Source organism: Podarcis cretensis (assembly GCF_951804945.1).
Source record: "Podarcis cretensis genome assembly, chromosome: 9".
NCBI lineage: Eukaryota > Metazoa > Chordata > Lepidosauria > Squamata > Lacertidae > Podarcis > Podarcis cretensis.
The window spans coordinates 1,273,518-1,297,835 of record NC_137178.1 but is presented as its reverse complement, the minus strand read 5'-3'; the positions used below and the strand labels follow the sequence as shown (position 1 = coordinate 1,297,835).

Here is a 24,318-nt window from a genome sequence, read left to right as displayed (position 1 = left end):
CCATGCTTAATCTACAGGCACCAGGCAACATTGGAAGACCAGCTCTGCATTGCAAAGATGTCTGCAAATATAATATGAGGGCTGGCAACATCAACCCTCGGGGCCACCTTGTTTCCTCCTAGATGATCTTTCATCCTGCAGAGGGTCTGCTCATGCTTTTTGAGGTAGGACCGAGTGCATCAGGATGGGACTGTCGCCAAACAGGAGGCGGCACACAGAGTGTCCTCAAAAGGTCTCTGGCTACGTGAACGAGGAGGACACGAACCTGCGCCGGACTGCGCAAGCCGCCTGCTGAACAAGCCTGAATCGGAGTTGCTTTCCTTAGGAATTTTTCGGTAAGGAAATGAAAACACATGGGGTTCTCTCCCTCTCCGCCAAATACCACGTTAATTCCGAAAAGGCCTTTTTCATTAGATGATCTATACACAAGGGCTACAGATTACAAAAGCAGAAAATTAAATTGTAAACTGTACAGTGATGCCTCGAAGAGAGAGAAGCAGGAGAAAGGGAGTAACCAGAGACGCCAATTCCTCCTCCTCCTCCTGCCCTTCGCGTGGAATGAGCGCCAGGGAAGGCTACAGGGTTTCATAATCTATAAACCACCACGGACGGGTTAGATCCTTATCGCCTTTAAACTGTAACTCAGCCCGAACTGAAGTTCCCAGAGTTCAGTTCATTTCAGAGGATGGAAGGGCTTAATGTGAATTAAGGGTTTTGATTCTCCATCTCTCCCCTCCCCACTCCCAGTCGTATTTTCCATAGACATTTTTCTGCAGCTCCAAGTGAGCACACCCAGGTTAATAAAAGAATTTCTGTCGGGCTCCAGCATCTCACATGCAAAAAAAGTTGTTGTTGCAAAGAAGTTCATTCCCCCCCCCCCCATGAGCCTGTGGAGAAGACCTGGCCACCACACTCACAAGGGTTGCCCACTCTTGGTCAGCATTCCCCACTGACTTCGGTTTATTACTGCTTGAAACATAGTCGTGCTGCTATGGTCTCATCTAGACTCGGTGGGCCTCTGTCTTGGGGGGACCATCCCTCGCTCCCTTGCAACGTTCATCCCCCACCTGGCTTCATCTTCATTTAAGGTAAAGGTAAAGGGACCCCTGACTATTAGGTCCAGTCGTGGCCAACTCTGGGGTTGCGGTGCTCATCTAGCTTTATTGGCTGAGGGAGCCAGCGTACATCTTCTGGGTCGTGTGGCCAGCATGACCAAGCCGCTTCTGGCAAACCAGAGCAGTGCATGGAAATGCTGTTTACCTTCCCACCAGAAGGGTACCTATTTATCTGCTTGCACTTTGATGTGCTTTCGAACTGCTAGGTGGGCAGGAGCAGGGACCGAGCAAAGGGAGCTCACCCCGTCGTGGGGATTCGAACCACCAACCTTCTGGTCGGCAAGTCCTAGGCTCTGTGAACCCACAGCACCACCTGCGTCCCTTTCATCTTTACTTAGCTCTCCCTAGATGCCCTGCAATATCCACAATGTGGGGGAAGCCATCCGGAACAGGCCCTTTTGCACCACACTGGACAAGCAAACCATCCACTTGCAAGTGAAAGCACAAACAGAAGGCGGCTCACAGTGCAACTCCCTGCGCGTCTACTAAGAGGTTAAGCCGGACGGCTTCCTCTCAAGGGAAGCATGCTCAAAACTGCTGCTCTGGTTAGCCAAAGGAAGGATCAGCTTTTCGTAAGCCACCCTGGGAACCTGCTGAAGGGCAGGTATGCATAAAATAAATTCATTAAGGATATTTTGCCCCGGGGGAAGTTGCCGAATGCTGCAAGACTTCAAAGCGAGCCATTTGCAAGATTGAGAAAGTGCTCAGTGAGAGTAGTCCCATGGGATCTCTGCTAATTCACCTACTGAACAGAAACACCTTGCATGCCACCCTGTTCTTCTTGAGCTCTGTGAAAAGTTTCTGATTTGGACACACCAGGCAGTTGCCTCCAGTGATGTTTGCCATGAGCTTTATTCCCTTGAGACTGGCCTGCAGGAGGCTGGGCTCTGTCAGGGGCAGAGAGAACGTAGCATACTGCTGACATTCATCTGTCTCCAGAGGCAATGGAGTGTGCTTCTGGGGGTGAAAATATTTTTTCTTCTGAAGTCATGCTACAGTGTATTTAATTATTTTCTATCAGGTGCCTTTTGAGAATTAAAATTTTAACATTCTTTTCTTCAGATGGCAGTGATAACGTATACTGCACATAGTTTGCATGAATCAATAATAATTAATAAAAGTTAAAAATATTATCCTACGGCCATCCAAAATAATTCGGGTCACTTTTTGGATTCTTTTCATATGATTCTTGCTGCGGTTGTTAATGTTTCCTTACTCGGGAGCAGGGACAGAGGACAGATCTGTTTTAAAAAGATTTATACATGCTGTCAGGGGCTCAGGAGCAGAGGCACAGGGAAGAGAGGAGATGGAGAGCGAAGGGGAAGAATCCGAGGGGAGCGTAGGAGAAGAGGACAGTGGACCGAGGGATTCCATGAGCCTCTCCAGCGAATCGGAAGATTCACAGAAGGGGGCGCCAGTGGCCAGGGGTAGGGGGTTCCCAAGGGGAACGCCCCAGGAGCAAGGGGGCAGCAGGGACTCCCAGAGCAGTAGTTGGAAATCAGGACCAGCTTCCCCACCAGAGCAGAGTGGGGGGGAAGAGTCCCAAGGATCGGGGCCAGTGCATTCCCCACCAGGGAGAGAAGATAAGGCAGGGCTGACCACACCTCCATCGGAGAGTCAGACAACGGAGGGGAGGTCAGATCCGGCCAGTATCCCGGAAGAGGGAAGCAGTGACAGAAGTAGTGTAACGGTCAGGAGGAAGGTCACTGGGTTGGCGCGAGAGGCAAGTTCAAATGTACAGGAGCGCGGGACAGCAGAGAATGAGGATTGGGAACCGGGTCCTAAAGCCCGCAGGAGGCAGGGGGAGGAGCTAAGCGACTCAGCGTCGGAAGAGTCCAGAAAGGGCAATGCCCCAGCGGGCAGGAGGACCCAGAAGAGGAGAGAGCAGCGGAAAAGGTGGAGCAGGGCTAGGATCTTAAACTGGTGTCAGAGGGGAGGAGACTCAGACGGGACTTCGCCGATCTAGGGTTTAAGATGTAGGGCTGCGCGCTGCGGCTTTGAAATGGAAATTGAACTTCAATAAAGACTTTTGTACATTACGACAGCCTAGCGTTGGTCCTCTGTGAGCTGGGACCTAGAGGCAGCTCTGACACATGCGTTCTGAGTTTTGGGCAGAGGTGACCCAATCAAGCTTTGCCCACAACATAGTGTCTCTTGCATCAAGCACCCATTAGGCTGGAGACCCTCCTGTGACTAATTATATGCAAAAACCTCACATATAATATGTGAGGTTTTTGCATATACATGAGTCAAGTCCTAGGTAGTACTATATGTTTGCAGCATAATTTTATACAGATAATTACACTTATGCTTTTTATTTAATGCATTTCTGCCCCACCTTTCCCCCAAGAAGCCCAATGTGGCAACTCTGCCCCCCCTCCATTTTACCCTCACAACAGCCCTGTCAGGTAGGGCAGGCTGAGAGTGGGCAACTGGCCGTGGGGGGATTCGAACTCAGGGTTGCATGTATCTGTTTATGTGCCAGTGACTATAGGAAACCTGGAGGGCAGATGCAAATGCTATTATATGAATATTAATGCCTATAACATATGAAAATTGTTCTTATTTTTAGTGGAGCTGAAAACCAACAACACTCTTCTCTAACTGAGACCAAGGAGCAAGAAGGGAATCTGAAAAAGGTCTGTGCGGAGAAGCTCAGCGTTCATATTTGCAGAGAATGCCATCCCAGCTGGGAGCACACATAATGTGGAATATGAGCAGGAGCCGGGCTGTTAAAATGTGCAGTGTGTTGGGAGCCAGGTTCAAATCCAGCAGAGAAGCTCCCTGGGTGGCCTCCTAGGCCACATTAGGCTGCAAAGATAAGGCAAGGAAGCAGATGAGCAAGTCAGGGGAGGCAGAGTTTGGCTTCTTCCAGTATAAAATTCCAGCTTTCCAGGAGCAGGATTGCTCCAATCTCTCAGCCATGCTTGCAATAGCCGTCGAGCCTGAAAGATCTGAGTTTTGGTTGCAGCCAAAGCTTGCAATGCCAACCAGAGCTATTCCTCAACTCTGCAGCTTTGCCACCAAACCTCACCCACTCTCTGAACCTGTGACGGTGTTGTGGAGCCTGCAAGCACACAACAGCAGCGCGCGAGGAGCTAAAAGTTCAAACACCCCCAGAGCACTGGGAGAGCGAAGCATGGAAAACTAATCTTATTTTAACGGTCTCATATACCAAGCAAATTTCTCTGCTGTCCCAGGCTCAATCATTCTGACCTTAAAGATGTCTTAGCATTTCTCCCTATCATATTTATTGATCCTATCACACTGATAGGGCCGTGGCAAACAGATAACTAAGGCAATTAACCCAGAGGTGAACTCTGGAGCCCAGAAGAATCTGCACGCGAGGCTGAGAGACAACTGGGTGGGAGATTTCCTGGAGAGAGGCAGCCCAGAGGCATGTGGGGCAGGGAAGCAGCAGCAGCAGCCTCCTCCAAATGGGCCAGGATCCTCCAGGAAAACAGCCCGGATCCTGCAGCCAGGACGCCAAGCCACAGACCACCACCCCCTCCTGCCTCCCTCGGTGACACTGCTGACCTGTTGCCTTCATGTCTGCTTCATGCCACATGTCCCAAAGTTTTCACTTTGTTCCATAAACAGTGTTTATTATATGTTATTGGCTATTAAGAGAAAGGCCCCACAAAACTGCCTTAAATTGAGCCAGGACCATTGGGTTCATGCTCAGCGCTGCCCACATTGACTGGCAGAGGCTACCCTGGATTGTGGGCAGGGACTAGCGCCTGGGTCTACCTGGAGACCCCAGGGCTTGAACCCAGGAGCTTTCTGATTGGTTGGTTGGTTGCCCGCCCTGCATCCTCAGTTCCCAGGTTGTGTTACAGTATTAAAAACATTTTTAAAAACTTTAAACACCTTCTAACCCTCCGCACAAAGAAAATTAGCCTGCAAGAGCTGAGTGGTTAAATTAAGCCAGAGTACCTTCCAAAAGGGACGTGGGTGGCGCTGTGGGTAAAACCTCAGCGCCTAGGACTTGCCAATCGCATGGTCGGCAGTTCGAATCCCCGCGGCGGGGTGCGCTCCCGTCGTTCGGTCCCAGCGCCTGCCAACCTAGCAGTTCGAAAGCACCCTCGGGTGCAAGTAGATAAATAGGGACCGCTTACCGGCGGGAAGGTAAACGGCGTTCCGTGTGCTGCGCTGGCTCGCCAGATGCAGCTTTGTCATGCTGGCCATGTGACCCGGAAGTGTCTGCGGACAGCGCTGGCTCCTGGCCTATAGAGTGAGATGAGCGCACAACCCTAGAGTCTGGCAAGACTGGCCCGTACGGGCAGGGGTACCTTTACCTTTACTACCTTCCAAAAGCTCATCTCATCCGCAAAGCTTTAGACGCGGACCGCTTTGGGATGCGGGTGGCACTGTGGGTTAACCCACAGAGCCTAGGACTTGCCGACCAGAAGGTCGGCGGTTCGAATCCCTGCAACGGAGTGATCTCCCATTGCTCAGTCCCTGCTCCTGCCCATCTAGCAGTTCAAAGCACGTCAAAGTGCAAGTAGATGACTAGGTACCGCTCCGGCGGGAAGGTAAACGACATTTCCGTGCGCTGCTCTGGTTCGCCAGAAGCGGCTTAGTCATGCTGGCCACATGACCCGGAAGCTGTACGCCAGCTCCCTCGGCCAGTAAAGCGAGATGAGCGCTGCAACCTCAGAGTTGGCCACGACTGGACCTAATGGTCAGGGGTCTCTTTACCTTTACCTTCCAAAAGCTCATCTCATCTGCATAGCTTTAGACTTATTCAACTCAACCCGATGAACTTATGAAGACAGGAGAACAAGAAGAAATGACTCTCCTGGCTCAGCATCTATCCCATGTTTTCAAAGATCTGGAGGTTTAATGGTACTCTTTTCCTTATCTGTCCAATATCTGCGCTGGGCATGCCCCATTGGAAGGCCAACTTAGAATCCCAGAACCGGCACTGCGGAGTTGGGACTCCAGGGGCCACCTTGTCCAATGCCCTGCAATGCAGCTATCAAAGCGAAAGGATCCCTGACCGATGGCTATCCAACCCCTGTTTAGAAACCTCCAAGGAAGGGGCACCCACCACCTCTCCGAGGAGTCCCTTCCACTGCTGGACAGCTCTTACTGTCAGAAAGCTCTTCCTAACCTTTAGCTGGGATCTCACTTTTTGCCGTTTGAATCCATTGGAGGTCCAGCTAGAATGAGAGCTTGTGGCGGGACCTGGGGGTTGGGGGGCTATGGCTCTTCCAGGCATAGGAAAGACCCTCATGGCAGGAGCAGGCATTGGGAGTACAAGGAAGGGACCCAAAGGGAGAGACAAAGAGCAAGAATCTGAAAAGCGAGACAGAAACAGAGCCCAGAGTGGAAAGGCAACGGCTGGGGTGAGGAAGAAGAGAGAGAGGAGCTTTAATGGCCTCGAATAAACTTGTTCTGAAAAGGAACACAAAGTGAAGATCAATTTACAGCAATAACAGCAGCAGCAAATCAATAGCCTGACCCACTTTCAGCTTATCGAGGGCAAACGTGGAGACTTTGCAAGAGAGACGGGGAGAAGAGCGTCAGGCCAACAAGGGCAGCCCCTCTGACCAGAGAAGCCTCTTGCTCCACTGACAGAGCTTCTGCGAAAGCTGCTGGGGAAACCTCAAGAAACGGAGCCTCCCATTCCTGAGGGCGGGCTTCCCAGGAGAGGAGCTAAATGGCCCCCAGCAAAAGCTCCTCTGGAATCATGGACATCCAATGAAGCTGAACGTTGGGAGACTCGGGAAATCATTGAACTACGGAACTCCCTCCCACCAGGAGGCTGGGATGGCCACCACCTTGGATGGCTCTAAAAGATGATGAGACAAATACACAGAGGAGGAGAGGACTCTCCAATGCCACTGGCCAGGATGGCTCTGCTCTGCCTCCACATTCGGAGACAGCAATGTTTCTGAAGACCACATGCTGGAAACCACAGACGGGGAGAGGACCCTTGTGCTCAGACCCTGCTGGCAGGCATCCCATAATGGGCATCTGTTTGGCCACTGTGAGAAGAGGATGCTGGATGGACCACTGGCCAGATCCAGCCGGGCTCTTCTCATGTTATGGTCTTAGGATCCTGTCTGAGCAGCTCCTCTGTCGGGGGGGGAGGGGGTGACCTCTCAACACATGACAGGAAACTTCCTCTATCTCCCCACAACTTTAGCTTCAAGATAGGGGTTGGCAAACCTTTTCAGCAGGGGACCGGTCCACTGTTCCTCTGACCATGTGGGGGGCCGGACCATATTTTGAAGGGGGGAAATGAACGAACTCCTATGCCCCACAAATAACCCAGAGATGCATTTTAAATAAAAGGACACATTCTACTCATGTAAAAACACGTGATTCCTGGACCGTCCGCGGGCTGGATTGAGAAGGGGATTGGGCTGGATCTGGCCCCCGGGCCTAAGTTTGCCTACTCATGTTCAAGAGCTATCAAGACATAAAGATGCAGCTGCAGCCTGGATGAGATAAGGTCTCGGGAAGAGAGCAGGGACTCAGCAGGGCCTTCAACCTGAAGGAGAAGTCCTTCCAGATGAGGAGTCCATGCTTTGAAGGCCCCCAGCTTTTGGAGGCTCCAGGTAAGAGAGCTGGAGCCCCTCTGTGGTGTTAATGTTGTAAACCACTTGGGGGATAGAAGACAAGAAGCAGGACACACATCTGAAAATGCTTTCATGCCGTGAGGTTGCCAGGCAGCTCTCTCTGGGCACCATGGAGAACGACTCAGCCTCAACACCCACCCACAAGCACCTTTCTCTTCTGAGAAGGAACGGACTAGGGTCAGACTGGTTCAAATCCCCACGCAGCCACGAGGCTCATGGGGGTGACCTTGGACCAGTCACTGCCTCTCAGCCTAAGCTCCCTCACAGGGTTGTTGTGGGAATCAGATGAGGAGCTGGAGGAGAACCACATGGACCACCTTGAGCTCTGGGAGAAAAAGGTGGGATTGAAACGCAGGAAGTCATAAATAATGCTGCAGCTGCTGATTTCTAGGGACAGGGAGAAACGAGGGGACTTTCCTTACGCTACACCTGGCCTGCTCAGTATTGGGGAACCCAGGACAACCTGGTGCCCTTCAGATGTTTCAGGCAACAACTGGGTGGGGCTGGTAGGAATTGTCACCCAAAACATCTGGAGGGTGCCAGGATGGGGCTCGACTGGGATAGGGCTATACGCAGAAGGATAATCCCAGAGAACTTTCTCTTTCTCCCAGGACCAGAGAAAGTGATCTGAGACCAGAGGAAGAAGCTCTCGCTGTGGCCCGGCCTTCTTGGGCGGAACATGGAATTTTGCCTGAGGCCAAGGTTCCAAGAATCCTTCAAGGGCAGCCCTACATCTCAAGCACATGGCAGGAATCCAAGCTAGGCGGCTCAGGAACCAAAACAAGTAGAAATGGCATTCCTAGCTTGCCTGGCTAAGACACCACCTGACAGCAGAAGGGACCCCTCAGGAAGTTGGTGGACTCTCTTCCCTTGGAGGATTTTAAGCGGAGGTTGGGTGGCCATCCGTCAGGGATGCTTCAGTTGGGATCCTGCCTTGCAGGGGGTTGGACTAGATGACCCTTGGGTCCCTTCCAGCTCTACAACTCTCTAAATCTATGACTCCAGCAAAGGAGGGCCAGGCTGTGTTCCAGGAGGTGTACTCTGGGAGAGGGAATCCCATTGTCCCCCCAAATGACTGACCCAACCACCAATACTTGATTCAGCTTTCTTGACACAGGCAGAAGCAAGCCTCAGACAGAAGCAGGTCCATTGAACAACAACCCACAAACAAGGAATTGCCCATGGGAGGCATGCATGCCATTCCTTTGGCCTGGCCCTTGCACGCTCCCCACCCACAGGCTTCAGGTTGGGATTCCATGGCAGGAAGGTGAAATTCAGGTTCTGGTTCCACATCCCGCTCCCTCTCCTGGCAGCCCAGAGCGACTCGCTTTTCCGCCCGCTCTGAGGTTCAAGGCCGAGACGGCTTTCCTCCAGGCTGACAAAGGGGGAGTTTGTGGCCTGGGCGCTCTGCGCAGGGGCTCTCCTCTTTGGGCCCCCTCCCCGCTGCACCCTTATGCACACACGGAGCGAGATATAGCCGCCCAGCGAAGTCTGCGGTCCTGCTATCAGGGCCTTTTCTTTCTGTTTTATCGCCAGCCGCAGCCGAGTTCAGGGAGAGCAGGAAAGGAGGGGGGGTCAGGTGCAGGTCAGGGTGTGGTGTTGCCCCTGCTCCCTTATCAGCAGCTGAAGAAAGTGAATCCACCTGGTTTGTTTCTGGCTGTTAAGTGCGGCAGGGTCAGCCAGCATAGCAGCGGGTCGCCCAGAGTTCACCCTTCCTCCGGCCGCCTCGGTTATCGGCGGTGGCAGCGCTCCGCTCATCAACTTTCTCCACCTTGCAAGCAGCAATTTCCTGGTCCTCCGCGGCTCGCCCCTCCCTGTAATCTAAACAGACAGGGCTCCACACTCGGTGGCAGCCTTGCGCACTAATGCGCCGGCCGCTCCTCCCCACCCCACCCCACCCCCCGCCCCGTCCCGGTGCTAATGGGATGACAGCCCCTGTTAGCCAAGCTCCACTTGCTCCCTTCTCCTGCTCTGATAGTCCCCCTGGGGCAAGGCGTGTCCCCGGAGGAAAGGGCGCTGCCCAGCTGGAGCTGCACCAGCAACTCAACCGGTCAGGGTCTTAGCAAAGGGCCTGATTAGCTGCGGCTCAGAGAGAGGCTTTTGGATTCGGGAGGGATGCAAGTAGCACCATGGCCCCAAGACTGGGGTTCTGGGGTGAGATGAACCCACATACTGAGAGAAGGGCAAATTTAAACTTGGGAAGAAGTTCGTTCCCTGGAGAGAATCAGACGTCTGATGTTTCAGGTGGTCTCAGAGATATGGGGTGCATTGCTGCTGCTGCTGCTGCTGCTGCTTTTGCTGCTGTTGAGCCTGTGGCCGGCCAGAAGTCATAGCTATTTGAGATTCCTACTGTTCTGCTTCAAAAAGGGACGCGGGTGGCGCTGTGGGTTAAACCACGGAGCCTAGGACTTGCTGATCAGAAGGTCGGCAGTTCAAATCCCCGCGACGGGGTGAGCTCCCGTTGCTCGGTCCCTGCTCCTGCCAACCTAGCAGTTCGAAAGAACATCAAAGTGCAAGTAGATAAATAGGTACTGCTCCAGTGGGAAGGTAAACGGCGTTTCCGTGCGCTGCTCTGGTTCGCCAGAAGTGGCTCAGTCATGCTGGCCACATGACCCAGAAGCTGTACGCCAGCTTCCTTAGCCAGTAAAGCAAGATGAGTGCCACAACCCCAGAGTCAGTCACGACTGGACCTAATGGTCAGGGGTCCCTTTACCTTTACCTTACTGCTCTGCTTCACTCTAAGGTCCCTGGCAGTAAAAAGAACATTGCTGTTGCCAGTGGGTGAGGCAGGAAGACGTGCCACTAGCTGAAAGGTACCCTATACAGGCCAGAAAACAACTCAAAGGGGCTTCTCTCTATTAATCAGGGATCCGAACCTTATAGAGGCAAGTTCAGGATTATACCTAGACCAAGAAAAATTAATTCCAATGCACCCTGCTCCACTTAGAGACTTGCTCAATTCCACAGGGATAGTAGATTTAAGGGGACGCTCCCTGGCTTCAGTACAATGGCCAAGACAGCACAGCGGGCAGAATTCTGTGTCTGGAAGCACAGAATCTTAAGAGTTTGAAGGGATCTCCAGAGTCATCTAGTCCAACCCCCCGCAATGCAGGGATCTCAACAAAAGCATCCATGACAGATGGCCATCCAACCTCTAGACACGCAGGATAGAGGTTCAGACATGATACTTTTGCTAGGTGGAATGGACTCCCTTGGAAGCTGCTGGACTCTCCTTCCTCTGAGGTTTTTAAGCTGAGCTTGGATGGACATCTGTCCTGGATGACTCCCATGATCTCTTCCAACTCTGACATTGTGTGATTCTATAATCGGTTTCTGTGGTGGGGAGCTTATTTTGCTCAACCTATTTTAGCTCACCAGGCTCCTGCAATGATCACATTGGGCAGAGATACAGAGGAACCTGTTCTGAACCCTTGAGGACAGTATCCCGTCACTTCGCCTTTAGAGCTTCCGCCTGTAGAAGTCCGACCTTGCGCGCATTTCTCTAATCACTGGTTGTCTGTCATAAAGCCAAGTGGTACAGGATGCAGCTCTGCCGGCTGCCAAGGCTGTGCCACCAGCAGCAAAGGGCTCTGCCCGGTCCCTGTAAGGATCACACACAACGTGGCGGAACATGCCTGTCTCTGGACCTGGACAGCGGATGAGAGACCATCTTGGCATCTTGGCTGTGAGTCCCGGAAGACCTGCTCCCTGCCTTGCTGGCCTGAGAGGCCCTGACTGACTCCAGCTACAAAAGCCGAGGCTCCAGAATAGACTCTTGGGCTTCTTGCTGTTTTTGATATTGTTTGTATCTTTATTTTAGTTCTTGTTATGATTTATGAGGAAATTGTTTGATGCTGTATTTATTGTTCAGGACTACTCTTGTTATGTTTGTAATTGCTTTTTTTCATGTTTGTAAGCTGCCTTGAGCATGGCTGGAACAATGGAAAGGTGGCATACAAACAAAATGGCTCACGACCAAAAGCACGGGCTGCCGCCCCATGGAGTGTGCAACGCAACGGAGGGCTGCTGGTGTCTAAGTCACCTATCATGCACAGCTGCTTCGTGGGAGCATCTAAAAACAGTGCCGTTCCAAGAAACTTTGTGAGATGATGGAATTCCAGAACGGGGGAGCTAACTGCAGCTGAATGCGGGTCTGAAGGCACATCCGAATGGGAACAATGCAGAAGGAACCAACCACAGCAACTGTCGGCGCAGGTGCCTGTGCATTCAGAGGATGGGCACTGGTTCACTGGCAGAGAGCATGGTTTGCATGCAGATAGTCCAAAGTTTGATTCCCAGCAGGGCTAACCTGAAGAACCACTGCTGCCAGTCAGTGTAGGCGATACTGAGCTAAATGGAACAGCGTCTGACTCGGTAGAAGGTGGAGCACCTGACATTTCCATGTTCCTTTGCTCCCGATGGGCAGGGAATTTGGGTCTGTATCCCAAAAGATGAGCTGGTGATACGTGGCTGGACTGGGGTTAGAAAGTATTGGCCCAGTTACTTTGGCTCCTGCTCCCCGCTTGTGAACGTTTCTCTAACCTTTTACAAGGAGGCATTTTAAAAAAACACCCCGAAAAAGAGAGTCGTTTTTTAGTGGGGGTAGAGTGTTGCACCCTGAACCCCACCCAAGATGCCCCTGCAAACCCATTTCTCAGCTGTCGTCTCGCTCAGTTCCACCAAGTGGGATTTCACCAAGATTCAGCAAAGTTCAACCCGCACGTCTGGAGGAAGTGTGGAGTTCAGGCAACACCTCGCAGCCCTCGTGGAGTAATTACAGCTGCATCCAAACCACAGGGAGATTAAGTGCTATTTTCAGCTCTCCATAATCTTATTGGGCCACCGCAAGAACCTCCCCTCTCCCCCCCCCCAGTGCCGACGTCGGAAATCAATTCCACAACTGGTCAAGGGGAGTAATTTTCTCTGCGGCTTTTAACAAATTGCTGTGCCTCGTATCGCTGGATGGCACGAGCCAAAGGCCACTTTGTATTTGCCGATTAGCACTGCTCAATTAAATTCCTCTCCTCGCTGGCACGGAGAGCTAATCTGCTCTAAGGGGCCAGTAAGCTCCTTTCTCCGTGTGAAATTGGTCCCAGATTTCAGCCTCTGATTTCCACCTGTTTGGGGTCGTGCCACGCTCAGGAGAGGAAGGTTCAGCCAGAGTGCCAAGGGACCAGACAGGGTTCAGGCTAACACTTCCACTACTAGTGGGTTAATTATAACTTCATTCTCAAACACACACACAAGCGGCTTGCTTCAACTCCCAGTGACCTTACCTACTTATTTTTTTTTACATCTGCGGAGTAAATTTCTGTCAGCAAAACTGAAAGGCCAAGCAGAGTTCAAAGTAACAATTCACGTTAAAAAAACAAAGGTTGCCCAGAACTAAATCACAGCCTTAAACAGCGAACCTCCCATAAAACACACAGGAGCTTTTAAGGTGAGCAGAGACGTTTCCCTGGAACTGCAAAGCACCCACCTGACAAACGGCTCTCTCCAAAGCTGCCTGCGGAAGGAGCCATCCCAGCGCAGGCCGGCCTCTGGAAATTTACATGCTGCTGATTCCCGCGCAAAACTCGCCTTGTCAGGCTGCCCTTACGAGGAGGAATTCGTGGCAGCATAAACTCAGCCCAAGGCGTCTCCAGAGCATGGCTTTCTGTGACCTGGTGCTAAACCGGAAGAATGGCAAAGGACACAAAGTGGGCACCTTGACACTGGGTGGGCGTGGGCAGAGGGTGGGCGCATGTTTGCCCGCGACAAGTAGACCCAGGTGCACCTGGCAGTGGAGATCAGCACAAGGTGAATTCAAAGCGGCTCTCATGGCGAGGGCAGAAGAGCTGCTTGGTCAGGATCAGGCCCGAGAGCCCACCTTCGAAGCCAACATCTGGCACCCCCACTGCGGCAAGACAGAGACCTTTGGAGGCTCAAAGGCAGCACATGCAGGCGGTGGCTTTTGCACACCTGGACTTATGCATGTGGGCGCCCACGCACAGTGTGATGGTGCCAAGCACCAAGGAATGGAAAAATTGCATCATGCCACGAGTCAGCTGAGGAGCTGAGGCATCCGGCAAATAAAGAAATATCAGATCCCAGAGAAATCTGGTGAGGGGGTTTGCTGGAGACCCTTTGAATGTCCACACGCTTTCTGTAACAAAATAAAAAAAAAATTCCTTCCAGCAGCGCCTTAGAGACCAACTAAGATTGTTATTGGCATGAGCTTTCGTGTGCATGCACACTTCTTCAGATACATGCACATGAAAGCTCATACCAATAACACACTTAGTTGGTCTCTAAAGTGCTACTGGAAGGATTTTTTTAAAAAAAATTTTTGACTACAGCAGACCAACACCGCTACCTACCTGCAACTACGTTTTGTGTAGGTAGCCTTCTTTGCAACTCAGTTGAACGGCACCATTTTTCAGAACATGTAAGCAACAGCCTTGCTGGGAAGGGAAGAGACCCGTGGTCTGGTCTTCAAGCACTATGTCAATCTTCCTCTAAGGGTTTGGCTCAGAGGACAAAATAATGACCGCCAATACTACCCCGTCTGATATAGGGCACCAACAGGCAGGCCATGGCCGGGAGGACGCACCATTTTAGGGAGCAAAACTTAATTTTCACATATATCTTCAGTGAGGGGCTTAAAATATGTTTTTGGTGTGAGGAATCAAAATCTGATTTTTTGTGATTGGACAACACTTAGCTTGGTACATCTACGTTTGATGGAGAGGCCCGTGAACTGCTTTCAGAAAACCAAAGAATGTTAATTTTACCTTCTGAAAATGTCAGGTAATGCTAAATAAATAATAAGAATAACCATATATAACATAACTGCAAGTCACTGGCAATCCTTTTAAACAATTTCTATGCAATTTTACACACATTTTACTTACCAATCAAAACTAAATTATACTAATTTGACCAAAGTATGTTTTTATTTGCCAAGTCAAGTCACGTTACAACTTTTTAACACCCCTCATGTTTGGAATTTGGAAGTTGAAAAATTAAACTCTGCTTTCAAGACAAGGATGGGAGAGATCCTATACCCTTTTAAATGGGTTTGTGGGATGGGGTGTGGGGAAGGGGTTACTGTCTCATTTTATTTTTGTTTATATTGTGCATTTTGTGTTTTGACACTGCCCTGAGATCTGTAGATGAAGGGTGGCATCCTGAATGAATGAATGAGTCAAGCACAAAGGGCAGGAAAAGGGTTTGGAGGAAAGAGAAAGAGCACGCCAGCCTCACAGCAGGGAACAAGCAGCCCATCGCCTTCCATGTTAAAATGATATCATGGAGACAAAAGCTGACAAAATCAAAAGTTGAGCCAGGGGCCTGATGGGACATCCTCATCCCTGATGCAACTGCAAGGACCTGAGGGTTATCTCCATCAACATCATCTCAACTGTTGTTAAACTCCGACCTGCCCTTCGCCAGCAGGGCCCAGGGAGGGTTACAAGACAGGAGCAGAATCCCACCTGCAGAAAAGCTCCTCTCTCTTGGGTCTCGGGGTATCACTTCATGCTCAGCCTGCTGGTTCCTCAGTTGTCCCTCTCTCTGCCGCCATCTGCTCTGTCGACAATATTTAGGCAACACGAAAATCTTTAAATGAAACGAGGTACCAAACTTGCCATGCAGGTCATCGTCTGCAAAATTTTATTTTCACTTCATGAAGCAATTCTATATCCTCCCACCACGCTGATGAAGAATTCTACGAAACAGTTGTCAATATTCAGAATTCCTGTTCAGTGTTGGACATTATGTTTGCTGAATACACAAAGCCTCACAGCTTGTCTTTCATCGTACAAAGTTTGGTATCTTGCTTCATTTGAAGATTTTCAGAGACTTTGAGATGAAAGATTTCATTTTGAACTTGTTATTGTTTGAAGGAATTCTATAAAGATTGTCTATTACGTAGGTATATGGTCATCGTGTTGCCTAGACATTGCGGATATTCTCTTTGCAGCACAGGGGTTTGTCTGGATACTTATTGCCATCTGCTCTGTGGCAGGTGCCTGACTCAAATCAACCCACAGCCTCAACTCCAACGCTGCTGCTTCCTTCTGATGCTGCTCTCCCTCCCAGCTGGTCCTGATGCTGCAGGTGTCTATGACAGCCCAGCAGGGGTGTGCTTCTCCCCGCCCTCAGGACCCACGGTGCCCCTACACGGAGGACCTTCAAGCCGCTGGGGTGTTAGATGGCGACAGGGCCGTTCCCCTCAGCAACGCACTTGCAAAGCCACAGAGAGCATGGGAGTGGGAGAGAAGGGGCCATTCATGTGCAACTCACCACTTTCACACATGGAAACTGCACACAGTGCACATTGGGTGAGTTCAGCTACTCCCAAAAATCGGATGTGTGTGCTGCCCTGTCCTTGCCCTTCCTGCAGCATATCCCCCCTGCTCAGCTCCTGCATCCATCCTGCCAAAGGGGAGAGGGCAGCAGCTGATTGCTAGGGCCCCACTCAGGGTTGCTTTGGGCTTTTTCGCAGCCGCAGACAGGATCCTATAACGGCAAAGCTGACCAGGCTTTGTTTCTTTCCCCTGTACCCCTGTGGTACCTCGAGTTACAAACGCCTCAGGTTACAAACGCTTCAGGTTACAAACTCTGCTAACCTGGAAGAGTTACCTCGAGTTGAGAACTTTGCCCCAGGATGAGAACGGAAATCGTGTGCCAGCGGCGCAGCAGCAGCAAGAGGCCCCATTAGCGAAAGCACGCCTCTAGTTAAGAACAGGCTCAGGTTAAGAACGGACCTCCAGAACGGATTAAGTTTGTAACTAGAGGTACCACAGTATTCCCCTTCCACGCTGCACATGGGCAGAGATGCAGGCTTGCCACAAGGAGACTTCTGCAAGAAGATGGAAACATTGCCAGGAGGTTGATTTCACTTGTAGTGTAACAAAAACCACGGACAACATGGATTGATATAAAAGTTAAAGTATAGAAGAATATGCAGTTGTAAATGTTCAAAATGGGACCCCATGGAGGGGGTGGGGGGAAGTCCTGAAATTTGGAGGAATCTCTGTACAGTGGTCCCATGGGTTAAGAACTTAATTCGTTCTGGAGGTCCGTTTTTAACCTGAAACTGTTCTTAACCTGAAGCACCACTTTAGCTAATGGGGCCTCCCACTGCCGCTGCGCCGCCGGAGCACGATTTCTGTTCTCATCCTGAAGCAAAGTTCTTAACCCGAGGTACTATTTCTGGGTTAGCAGAGTCTGTAACCTGAAGTGTCTGTAACCTGAAGCGTCTGTAACCCAAGGTACCACTGTATATAGTTATATTTTTTAAATTTTTATAACTTTGTATTTGTAAAATCAGTGGGGGGGGGAGTTTCTAAAAAAATATTTAGGGGTACTCTCATTTTCCCACTCATATTGAAATACTTCCCCTCAATTAGTCCAAACTTATTCATAAAATGTTTAGGAGTATACGTACCCCTGCATCCCCCCCCCCCCCAGGAAAAAGCACTGTGTAAAACCAAATAAAAATGATTTCTTAAAAAAAAGGAAGAGTGAGGCTCTGTGTGTATTGGAAGATGGCGTGCCTAACATTTTATGCTTTCCCTCCTAGTGGATTTAATGAATTCTGCAAAACAAAACAAAAATCTGGAGATCTCCCTTTTCCTGGCTATTTAAATGTCTTTATTTAGCAGAAATGAACGATGCAATTGATAGAAGTTCCAGATTTCATCAGATAATTAATGCTGCCGATGAATGGTCTTGTTCTATTTCTTACTCAAATTTGTAGACGTTTCTTTTTGCATTTCTGTTTTGCATTCTTTTTCTTTTCTTCCTAAATCATTATAATTGGGAAAAGAATAGGCTGCCCCACTGCTGCGAATTGGGCAGACGCAGCTTGGCTGCACTGGCTCATCTAGTGTGGTCCTGTGAAACAGCCTAAGCCATGGGGCCGGCCCTGCCGTTAGACAGTGTGAGGCCGTGTGTGTCTGTAGGAAGCAGGCATTTGGGGACAGACAGTACTGTGTGCACTGAGCAACTTGCCTCGCATCCCCTCAGCGACCTCGCTGCCCTCGGGTGAGGTGGCGGACACAGCGCCCCACAACCAGCAGCGGAGGGAGCTGAACCGCCAGGCTGCCCAGCTCTGCCCATGCGCATGGGATACTGGGGGGGGGGGAGCAAATCCCGTCCTTTGCCTCAGGCAGCAAAGCATCTTGGGCTGGTCCTGCCAAGCCGCCCTCAAAACCTTAAGCTCCCTGATCTCGCCCCTGGAATAAAGACTGATGAGATCTGATGTGCTGACTCACGTAAAAACCAGGGGCGATCAGATGCAGGAGAAACACAAACCCCAAGAAGCTGCCTTGCCCAGTGAGGGGTGTGCTCTGCTTTCGGATGCAATTGCCATCACGGAGCCTCACTCTTTCGAACTGTACATACATTCAAGACTCCGTTAAAACTATGTAGTTGAATTAATTCTACAAAATTCACAAACTTGATCCAGCGACAGCAGCTTTTCAAAGTCTGGTAGTCTGTTACACTGCCAGCACCACGTTTGCCACCCCCTTGGCTCCTAGTGCCCCCAGGCACTGCCCACTTTGGGAACCCCTGGCCTAGGGGGTCCCAGGAAGACCCCAGGGGGCAAGCCTTGTCTTCAGCGTGGGGCTCCACAGTTCAACACAACGCTTCGAAGGACGGCTGCAGGTGGGACAAAAGATGGAAGGAAGGAAAGCCAGCAAGGAAAGGAAAGAGGAAGTCAAGAGAAACGAGGCGAGGAATGTGGTGTTTTCGAATTCAGGCAGAAGAAGATGCCTTCCTACTCCACAATCCTATGACGCCTCTTCTTCGTTTCTTTGGGCCCCTACACACACACACACACTTCATGGGCCTCTTGCACGTCTTCCCAAAAGGATTCCTCCTCCGTCCCTGGCAGAAGCATCCCTCCGAGCCAGGTGACCCCTTCTTGGGTAACAGACACCACCTCCTCGCCCAGATAGGACCTGATGAAAAATTCACCATGGCTCCGGCTGCAGCGCCAGGAGAGGGAGCTGGCCAGCCGGGTCTCTTTTTACCTTCCTCAGGTTACAGCTCTGACCCAAGAGCATTGCGCAGCACAGCCGCCCAAACTCCTGTCAGGATGTGGGGCTGCGCATTCTCAAGAGCAGTCCCATTAATGAGGGAGGCCAGACGTGCTGAAAGGGAGCCCTTGGCACTCGCTCGCTCGCACCCCCGGGGCTGGGAGGGGTCCTGGGTTTCGGATCCAGGGTCTGCCTGTTTTGATGCTGCTCCTGCCCCCCCAATGCTCAAGATGAGGCACAGGGCCACAGCTGGGTCGCTTCTCCACAAGGCAGGTGTGCTTGCAAGAGTAAGAGGTCGGATGAAGCCCATATGCAGGCTCTGAGCCAGAGGATATATGTTTTTAAAAAACAAAATCCAAATTCTGAACCAAGGAAAACCAAATCAGCAGTCAAAATAACTGCATGTAAATTAAACACATCTGGATCCATTTCGCATAATGCGACTAGCTTCCAAGATTTAGTTTTTTTCCGGTTAAGAGGAGAAATGAAAGTGGCTGCAATATTCAGCACTGGGTTCAGCAACCCAAGCAGGGCAGAGAAATTTTATCCTGAACTTCCACAGGGCCACCTGACTCATTTGACTCCACCCCATCCCAACTCCTGAACCATGAGGACTACTCTCATGAAACAATGGATAGGGGCAGGGGCTCAATTCTGTGCAAGGTCCCCCATTCCAGATTCCTCCTCCAGATTTACCTTGTGTTATGCTTCAGAAAAGAGAAAGAGATTAACACCAACTTCTTTCCCATTAAATTATGGTGTCCTCAGCTTCTATTGTTTGTGATTTGTTGTTTTCAGTAATTTTTTTGTTTTGTTTTGTTTGAATTTGCTGGTTGCTCAGAGACCCCGCTTTGGGGTGGCAAAATGGGATATAGGTGGATCCATGAATATATCAATCAAGTGTTTGTACGTGATCTGCTGCAGGACCTCCCGCAATTACCACCTTAACAGGAGGATGCAGGAACAGGGTCTTTTGTGTGGTGGCTCCTCCTGCCCCTTGGACCTCCTGCTCTTCTCTTGTACATCAGTCAGGCACCATTATCAGAGTCTCTTCAGAGCCCACTGGGGACCTGCCTCTTGAGTGGAGGTTTGTGCCTGAACTGGATTTGAAATGGCTTCTCTATGTACGCTCCAGCTGTTAAAACACTTCAAAATTTCTCCTGGAAAGCAAGTCCTCGCTATATCCATTAAATCTGAATTAATTAAAAGTCCATTCATCAGTCCTCTTGGAAATGGCCAAGCCACTGGCAAAAGGCACCACTTCTCCAAAGTGGAGGGACCTCAAATAGAACACACACACAAAAGTCCACTTCTTGGCCATTGCCATCTGGTCTGCTGAGGGATGATGCCAACTGGGTTTCTTAACTAAGGGCTTTGCTACTGCTGCTGCTGCTCGGTTTCCTTTCCTGGGACACGAGAAAACTTGACACCTGCCTGTGCCACTATCCCCTCTCTCTCTCTCTCTCTCTCTCTCTCTCTCTCTCTCTCTCTCTCACACACACACACACACACACACACACAGATACACCAAGGCTCATCGGCTCGCAAACAGATACAGGTTTCCTGGGGTTGCCTGCTGAGCCATTTGCCAAGTGTTGAAATGTTCCTATGGCTGTGGATCCGATTGTGCAAATACTTTGCACACATCCCTCAATATAAGCAAATCAACAGCTCCGACAGTTTTAATTCAAAACGTGCACTTGGTATTAAGAAAGGGGGTGATTTTTCAGACCTGGAACTTGAGCCCCTTTGGCTGCGAGGCCAAGTTGGACCAGCGGCAGGTCGCATATACCCTCTTCCTTGCAAAAAAAAAGGGGGGGCTGCTGGTTGATACTCCCACAGCACCCCCTACTGGCTGAAGGCCTGGGAAGGGAACCAACGGCACCTGGGCAAATGTTCTGGAGCAGAAGCAAGGGGGCTGAAGACTCGCCCTCCCCGTGGGGAAAGCGCAGCTCACATGCTAAAAAAAATGAAGAGCAATTCAGAGTCAAGTTGCAGCTCTGAAGCTAAATCGCCTTGATGCAGCAGAAGCTCTCGCAGGATCCAGCCGACTTACTCAGAGGCTGGAATCTGACACTGTATTAAAACTGGCTGCGATTGACTCGAGTATTAAATAATCGTAGCCTGGGCGAACGCAGCCATACCAGTAAATGTAACTGCAGTTTCTTTCCTGGCTGTGCCAAAATATTTCAGCCATCAGCCTCGCTGAGGCCCCTTTTGCAGAACAAAGATGGTACAGAATAAATGCAGACAGCATCTCGAAAGCGACGGCTAGAGACCCCGTCCCGTCCCTGGGTGTCCTTGGGGCAACAGAGGGGCTGGCAAGCCCCCTGTGGGGAATGGTGAAGGGGGCTGGCCTGCTACTTTTCATCCCCCCCCCCCCGCAAAACCATATTTAACAGGGCTCTAATACCTGCAAAATCTCTAAGCGGTTTTCAAAACCCTGTTATTATCAATTAAACTTATACGTGCCCTTCCTCCCAAACGTTGTGCACTCCCATTCCTAGCAGCCCTAGGAATTATTTTCCAAAGCATCTGGACTTGAAATATGTCGCTGTGAATACGGTTTAAGCGGGGTGTAGTGGGAAGAAGGGGGAAAGCAACACTTTAGTGATATGTATATTGACCTCCTTTTCTTATAAGCAAAGCTACTCCTTGGCATTTTGGACCACACAGCATCATCTCCAATTCTGGAGCAGAGCTAGGCTGCTGTCCTCTGGAGACGCAGGGGATCCAAGCAGCTATTCAGAAGCCTGTAGTTTTCTACCTCTATAATTTATTATTATTATTAATAATAATAATAATAATAATACCCCAGCCACTCTGGGCAGCTTCCAACAAAATATTAAAATACAGTAATGCATCAGACATTAAAAGCTTTCCTAAACAGGGCTGCCTTCAGATGTCTTCTAAAAGTTATTGTTCTCTTTGACATCTGGTGGGAGGGTGTTCCACAGGGCGGGTGCCACTACCGAGAAGGCCCTCTGCCTGGTTCCCTGTAACTTGGCTTCTTGCAACTTTGCTTTTTGCGACTGCTGCCTTGCCACCGTGCCTAGGGCAGGGGGCTACAGGGCAGGGCATCTGTTGCTCAAAGGTGGCTGGGTCAGACCGGGCACCTTTGGAGAGCAAGGAGAGTGGTTTGTATAGAACGGGAGGGCCTCCCCAGATCAAGGAAGGAGCAAGCGCGCCAAGGCCACGAGGAGGGGTCCTGAGAACCAAACCATTGAAATCCTGACTGCAGGTGCCCATTTGTGAGCAGTTTTCCAAAAGGATTACACAGAGAGACAGGTAAAAGGTAAAGGACCGCTGACAGTTAAGTCCAGTCGCAGACGACTCTGGGGTTGCGGCGCTCATCTCACTTTACAGGCCGAGGGAGCTGGCATTTGTCCATAGTCAGTTTTTCTGGGTCATGTGGCTACTGGGACTAAGCCAAGCCACTTCTGGCACAACGAAACACCAAAACCAGAGCAGCGCTTGTAAACGCTGGTGGTTTAGTCTGAGAATGAATCTGTGTTGTTCCCAGACAGTGGGCTGACTATGATCCCAGTAGAACATCACAGGAGTCTCTCCTGCCCTGCTTAGAACCTTCCTTGAAGCATCTCACTGCTCATGGTCCAAGCTCAGAGCAGTCACAGAATCATAGAATTGGAAGGTAGCTCCCAGGGTCATCTTGTCCCAACTGCTGGAATGCAGGAATTCCAGCTCAAGAATCCCATGACAGATGGCCACTCAGCCTCTGCTTGAAAACCTCCAAGGAAGGAGAGTCCACCACCTTCACAATCAGAAAGTACTTCCTGACATTGTCATAACCTCCTTCCTTGCCATTTGAAGATTCTGACTAAACATTAGGAAGACCTTTCTGGTCAAAGTCATCAGAGCAATCTCAGCTTTTACGCTTGGCCTCAAATCTGGGGTCTTCTCTTTCTTCCACAGCATTTGGGATCACTTTGTGGAGAGTCTGCAAACGAGGCAAAACAGCAACCTCCGACGGGGAAATGAGTCCGCACCACGGCACATCCCAGGATGGAAGGCGTTGTGGGATGGCCTGATCCCTCGGGGTGTAGAGAGGCTGAAAGCCGACTTGGCAGGGAAGGGGATAGTGGGGAGGGAAGGAGGGAGGGTTGGGAAGAGAGCAGAGCCGATGGGGGCTACAGAAACACCCCGTGGTCCAGAGAATGCCACTGGGAATGTAAGCCCATGTCAGCCTCGGAAACAAACGGCACTGCATCATCGTGGCAGCTGAGACAAAGCGGGGTGTCTTTTAATGGACAAAGATTGTTTTGATGAAAAAAGGGCATCAGTCATTGCATCTCACTTCATTCAGACTTTCTCCTCTACCACCATCCATCTTCACTGCCAACAGATGACAGAAGCGAGGCCCCCGCCACCACCCCACACGCCCCCCACGCAGACCGGGGTGTCGCCCCCACTCCGTAACAAATGACTTTGCTGGAAAATGGCCTCTTTCCTCCGCATCTGCGCTTGCCAAAGCCCAGGGGCACCCTATGGCCCACCACAATCGGCGAGGCTGCCACAATGAGGTCCCACTAATGGGCGGAGCCTCTGGCCACCGGCGGAAGCGGGAACAGAAGCAGCACAGTTTGGGGCTGGAGGCAGCGCCTGTGAGAAAGAACATTCGCCTCCCCCAGGACGCACCAACGAAACGCACGCACACACATACAAACACCCCTTCCTTGCGCACAGTGGAATGCAAATCCCTTCAGCCAGGCATTATGCGCAAAGACAAAAGTCAGGCCAGCAGGAGCAGCACCTGCTCAGGGCCCAGGCGGCCCAGGCCAAGCCCACCTTTCCTCCACTTGGATAGAGTCCAATCCAACCCAACCCTCCCATGGCCCCAAGGGCTATCGATTACACCTTGCCGCCACCTCTCCCGCTCTGCTTCCATTGGCGAGAGCCGTAGGCAACTCCATGAAACCGGTGGCCACATCCATGAGGGTTGACGTTGGCGATGGCGGCGAGGAACGAGAGGTCTCCGGCCTGGCTCGCCAACCCCGCCCCCTCCTCCCTTCCCCTTCTCCTTCCCTTAAGACCTGATGGTCTTCAGTCACACATCTTAAAAGGAGCACAAAACACCAGAACACAAAGACGTACTTGTCTCAAGTCGATGAAGGCCAACTGCAGTGTGTCCCCTTGGAACCCAGGCACTGGGCCGGATCTGGCAAACTCTGTGGGAAAGAAGAGAGGATAAAAAGCGCTTTTAACTAACCATGGACAGGGAGATTGGCAGACGGATGACAGCGGAGACAACAGCGGCTGGGGGAGAGGAGGACCGCACTTCTAAGGAGCAAGGTCTCCCTCCCTTCCAGCTTTTTGTTCACCCTTCAAAATTTGTGTCATCAAAACACCATTAATTCCACCATCCTGACAGCAAGGAAACTGTACTAATTCGACCTGAAATTTATTCCCATGAGCTTCACTGGGCTCCAGAGTATTTGTTTTGTGAATGGACAAACAATTTGCAAAGAAGAAAAGCATTTGGGGGAATGGAGGGAGAGGACGGGGGGTGGGTGGGGGTCAATGGAAAAAGTTTTCCTCCCAACACAATAAAATCTTCAGCTGTGA

General features: G+C 50.8%; 1 protein-coding gene across 1 annotated transcript in view; it reads right to left on the bottom strand.

Annotated features, from left to right (window-relative positions):
- Positions 1-24,318, bottom strand: part of EXOC6B (exocyst complex component 6B) — a 225,406-nt gene that overhangs the window by 25,418 nt on the left and 175,670 nt on the right. Inside the window, exon 20 of the mRNA XM_079990810.1 lies at positions 23,848-23,921. Coding sequence (XP_079846936.1) covers positions 23,848-23,921 — 74 coding nt within the window. The remainder of the gene's footprint in view (positions 1-23,847; positions 23,922-24,318) is intronic.